This window comes from Crocodylus porosus, unplaced genomic scaffold (assembly GCF_001723895.1).
Source record: "Crocodylus porosus isolate Cpor-Errol unplaced genomic scaffold, CroPor_comp1, whole genome shotgun sequence".
Taxonomy (NCBI): Eukaryota; Metazoa; Chordata; order Crocodylia; family Crocodylidae; genus Crocodylus; species Crocodylus porosus.
In genome coordinates, this window is record NW_017728906.1 from 147,995,693 (window position 1) to 148,001,517 (window position 5,825).

At 40.0% G+C, this 5,825-nt stretch overlaps 1 protein-coding gene across 3 annotated transcripts in view; it reads right to left on the reverse strand.

The window, feature by feature from the left end:
- EPSTI1 (epithelial stromal interaction 1) overlaps positions 1–5,825 on the reverse strand; it is a 94,178-nt gene that overhangs the window by 46,654 nt on the left and 41,699 nt on the right. For all 3 annotated transcript variants that reach the window (XM_019529865.1, XM_019529864.1, XM_019529863.1), the window contains exon 6: positions 2,235–2,308. In XM_019529865.1, coding sequence (XP_019385410.1) covers positions 2,235–2,308 — 74 coding nt within the window. The remainder of the gene's footprint in view (positions 1–2,234; positions 2,309–5,825) is intronic.

The following is a 5,825-nucleotide window of genomic DNA, read 5'->3' on the forward strand; positions in this document are numbered from 1 at the left end:
ATCAGGGTGGCTGGGGTCTGGAACCAACTTCCAAGCGAAGTGGTGCTGGCTCCTACCCTGGGGGTCTTTAAGAGGAGGCTAGATGTACACCTTGCTGGGGTCGTTTGACCCCAGTACTCTTTCCTGCCATGGCAGGGCGTCGGACTAGATGATCTACTCAGGTCCCTTCTGACCCTAGAAACTATGAAAAAAGAAAGGGCCAACTTGGGGTCACTGGAAAAGCCAAGTCTGGGACAAACTTCCCAGTTGATACCTCTTCACCATTTATAGTGTTGGCTTTAGATCTTGTTGGATGAATAATTCCCTCAAAAAAAAAGATGAAATTATCAGAGAGCATAAAATTAATGGGAAAAGAGATCGATCAAAGAAAGCTATGTCATAGAGTTTAGGAAATGTAGGGATAGAAGGAAGAATTGCTAAAAAAAATCTAATCCTATTAGACTTTGCAATGAAAGGAAAACATTGAGGCAAGAGATTCCTCAACTATATACATGAAATCAAGGGACGTCATGGAGCTGCTCTGAAGTGCGGATGGGGTAAGAATTTAAGATTAATTCAGGCCCAAAAATAAGATACACTTTGCCCCAATTTTCAGTAAAGACATTGTATTAAAATGCTGGAATAATAGCACAATGGCTTATTGCCACCCAGTGCTACCACCTCAGTGGCTTCCTCAGAGAGTAGTATTTGAAGAAAACCCCATGAAGACAACTTTGTTTAATCCTCTTACCAGCCCCAACATTATTTCTGTTGGCGGTCAACATTTTTTCCTATATTAAAAATAAAAAAATCACATTTTTATATAATAGGCAAAAGTTACAAGGATTCTTAAGTACCAAGTGTAAAATTGTGAACAAAACCCATTAACCCAACATACGGAAAGAGTCTTTTCCATTGTCACATAAACAAGACAGCTACAGACAGTCTGAACTTTCAGAACAACAAAAGAATGAGCAATCCTGCACTAAAATCAGGGAGAAATCAAGGAGTAGGCACTGGGCAAGCTGTTGCAAATGAAAAAAGGAGTTAGAATAACAGCATTAATTTTTTAAGCTTTGCTGTTCCTATAATAAACCATTAAATTATGCTCTCCACTTAGCAATGCATTTGTAAGGCAACTAGCACCATGGTACCTCTATAATATTCTGTCATGAGATTTTGTCCGCAAAGGAATAAAAAAGTGTTTCAATTCTTGCAGCTGTTTTTCTTGGTTACCTTTTCTCCCCTTTCTTTCTTCCTTTTTTTTTAATAGAATTACCCAACAGCTTTTTCTTTTTGACTATTTCTTATAAGTTCTTTATTCTATACTGATTTGGTGAGCTTCTAAGCAAAATGTATTTAATTATTGAAACTAAGAATAGCATAATGTCAAAACTATTTTCTCACAGCTCAAACACTGAAAATTCTAAGACTCAGAAATCAGAGGCAATCTCTTTAGAATAATGATTCTCAACTACGGTACTGTGGCATCCTGGGATGCCTTGAAATCCTGTTAAGGGTGCTGCAGGGTGCAATGAAATGTTAACTGTTAGGTGTGCAAACATGATTCATAAGATAAACTCAGAGGGCAAGTCTACATGTGCACTTTACTGCACAGCAAACTAATTTGTTGTACAGTAAAGCATCACTGTATACACGTGCATGGCAATGTAGACCAATTTATTGTGCCATTAGATAGTCCCATCAGACACAAGTACCATCTGCAGGTAGAGTAAGTTACTGTGATTTAAATATATATATAGATGGTGATATCCCGATTAGTTTACTGCTCCTCAGACTGTGCCAGAGTTTATTCAGTCTCATTAACTGCACATGTTGATATACCCAGAGATTCCAAATAACAATCCATAATGTTTAAAACATTTTTCCTTTTTGCGGTCTTTCTGAGTTCTTTGCAACAGAAAAAATGCTCTATTATTTTTCTTTAGTTGAAAAGTTAGTGAAAACTATGAGCTGGCATTTTCTGAGGGTGCCCTGGGCCTAATGAGATTGATAACTGATGCATTAGAAGGTAGAGGATATAATTATTCTAGCCCCTGAAGTCTGATCATCACCTGACAGCAAAGGGTCTATTTCAGAACGATAGCACAACAGCCTGGAGCCATGACCAGTTGTCATCACTGGAGGAATCTCCCTATCTGCTTGTCACCTATATTTGCAGATGCCACCTATGTTTATGAAATAACTGTGACCCCTTTCAGACTCTTAAGTAGTCAGATTTAAGTTTTACTTACAGACTCCGATCTTCATAAAACAGTTCTCTTCTTTGTTGTTCTTCTTGCCTCCTTTTTTCTTCCAGTTTCTCAGCCTATAATATTAAAGTATCAAAAACTGAGACTTAAGAATTCATTAAATATTGTTATGAATGTTTGCTTTAAAATGCAAAAAAATGGCCAGTCTCATCTAACTTTAGTTCACCTAGGAGGTGAACTATGTAGATCAGGCTAACTTGTGCCTGATCTAACCACAGCAGCCCTAGACAGGCAGTCCCCCTCCCATCCCGCCACCCATGAACCTGTCAACTCTCCCCACTTCACAGACTTGCCAGCTTCTTCTTTCTCCCAGACCCACTAAATCCCCCACAGACCCTAATTTACTTAGACTGCATTCCTGATGTGGCTCCCCATTTCCCCAGACCCAACAACCCCTATGATCCTGCTAATCCCCCTTGTGGACCCACTGGGCCCTGATCCCCCTACTCCTCCCCCCAACCTGTCTTCACTCAGGCCCCCAATACCGGCGAATGCCCGTACAATACAATTGGCACCCAACCTACAATCGTGCTATTTAAAGCCACACGATTGAAGATCAGATCCTGGAAACTTCTGTATGTAGCCTTAAACTTCCATCTATGTTCTTACTGCAGCTCACATACTGTCCCCCAAGCAAAAGTCTACTGAAATTCTGGCACAGAAATCCCATAGTAAATTCAATACACCACAATTAATAGTAGACCTTCAATCTAAAATTGCATACTACATTGAAAAGTCTCTAGTATGAAGCAGCCTGAGGAGAGCTGTAAAAATCAAGCAGTATAAAATTTTAAAATAAAAATCAATAATAGAACCTTGCAGCAGCAGAAAAGAAATATGCAGCTCAAATTTAATTCCAGTGAAAAGGTGTACTGCCTAGTTTTGTTCAGTGTGTCAGCTTTGTGTAAGTCCGGTGAGATGACCAGTCAAAAAGCACATATTCCAAGCACATATCAAAAGCATCAAACCTGGATTTTAATCCTGTCATATTTTGAAGTGTTTGGTATTTTACAATTCATTTTTCACACTGATGCTACAGTTTCCCTTACATATATTTTCTAATCTTCAAAGTGATGGATGTGCATTGACTAATAAAGCAATGAAGTCCAATCAGAGCTGAATTATGTTTTTAAGAAGGTAGCTAATAAGAGAGACAATTTGGAAAAAGTTGTTGAAACAAGCCATTGCAGTAGATTAATTTTTCTTCAGCCTACACCAGGTAGCAATTTAAAACTGCCATTAATAAAATGCTTTTTGAAGCAGTGAAATCGCTAAATAATAGGAAACTAACCCATGAATGTAACTCAGTGGGAGATCTGAAGAAACAAAATGGAACTACTCTTTGAATAAGCCACCTGTTAGACCAGCTTAGCAGATTAGAATTCAATATTAATCAGTACAGTACTTAAATGAATAGAAATACTGGTGAAATTAAAAAGTAAATATATTGATGTAGATATCAGACTGGAGATCACATTGAAGTTATTTATGATTGCTGCCATTATAAAAATGAATCTAGTGCTCTTATGGCTGGGATGTAGGGGTGGGAAGGAGTATTTAAGCACAAATATCAGCTGTATTTGTGAAAACAAAATTAATGAAAACTCCCCTTCATGCCTCCATCTTAACAGTTTTCCCAACCAGTCTTACCCAACTGTTATTTGTCCTTTTCTCCAACCTAGACAAGGCCTTGCAGCAAGAACTGAAGGTTAGCAAATTTTGGTTCTGATTAATTTTACATAAAGTGGTGGTGAAATGTCTAGCTGAAGACACCCTTGAGAGATACCCTGCTTCCACCTTCCTCACAATTAAAATGGAGGGGCTATTACCTCAGCTAATATCAACTACACCAATATGACACAAGATTTTTATCTATTGATCCAGCTCTCATCAACACAAAGTCATTAGTCTCCATGCTGTACCTGGCACTAAGATAGATTGACCAGCATTGAAGGAAATCCATAAACCTTAGTTATTGCCAGAGAAACTTCAGATACCACCTATCACCAGAATGATAGTGATACTGACTCTCATTAACAAGGAAACTGGCACCTTGGCTTCCCACAGGGAGCCCTTGACAGTCCCCTTCAATAATGGATCACTGCATGAATTTTACAACCAGAAAACCTGAGAGTCCAAAGCTCCCCACCACTGCCAGGACCTTTATAGATAGTACTGGATGAAACTCCATCAGGGACAACTATATTTGTCCCCTCTATGGACAATTTTGTTTCCACAATTTTGTCTATATTATAGGATTATATTTTTTGCAAAATACAACAAGCACACACTGCAAGAAATATCAATGATTACTGGAAAATGCAGTAAGGATTCTCTAGTTATTCCACCATCCAGAATGGTACTTGGAAAAAAAGTCAAAATACAGGCCACCAGAGAAGAGATACGATGCAACAGTGCAGGCACTGATCATTGGGGCATCTGGAGTATGGAACCTGAACAATGAGCCTGCAGAGTACTTAGTCACTACATTAAATAGATGAGATGTCTCATGGTATCTGATACTATCCAATGGTCAAGGAAAATTTATGTTGAGCATGTCCAAGGCCAGTACCAGTGCGAAGACCACCCACTAGAAGAAAGAGTAAGATGATAGAATGAACCTCCTTCTTCCCTGCACTCACACTCCATGGACCTGCATTCATGCCCAATGACTGTCTATGCCTTTAAATTCCTCACACCACAGAAATTGTACACTGCATGCTGAAACCATCGCCTTACCACATTACAACTCTTGTATCAGTGCAGTTAACATGTGCTGGGTCTTACCTCTCTTCTTATCAAAGTATGGCATTGAAACTTCTTAACCCCTTTGCCCTAGGTTAATGTAGGCTGCATGACTATCTTCATGTTTTAGATCATTTCAACATATACCAGCTATGCACCCATCTAACTACCAAGACTGGGATCCTATATTCTCCTCCAACTCTACAAAGACATATAATAACCAAAATTTTAAATATTTTCTAATAAAGTTTTATTGACCCCTGCTTAGTGCATTAAGTCTGGCTTGAAATCCTTGCTTTGGACACAAGCAAAAGAGTTGGATCTTATCCCATTTCCCTTACTAGTGTCTATCAACATTACCAAAGCACTTCAAAAGAGAGCCACATACATGATTAGAGGTCAGGAAAACAGACCTTATGATGAGAGGCTGAGACCTATGGGACTCTTCAGCCGGGAAAAGCACAGACTCAGGGGTGATCTGGTGGCTGCCTGTAAGTTTATAAGGGGTGCTCACCAGGATCTGGGGGAACACCTGTTCACCAAAGTGCCACAAGGGATGACAAGGTTGAATGGTCACAAACTCCTCCATGACCGTTTCAGGCTGAACTTAAGGAAGAACCTCTTTACTGTCCGAGCCCCCAAGGTCTGGAACAGCCTGCCATCGGAGGTGGTTCAAGAACCTACTTTGAATGCCTTCAAGAGACATTTGGATGTTTATCTTGCTGCAATCCCATGACCCCAGCTAACTGGGGTCAAGCCCCCGCCCAGGCCCCTACTTGGCCCAGCCCCCCAGGGAGCCCCGCGGCCGGAGCCGCGCGAACAGGCTGC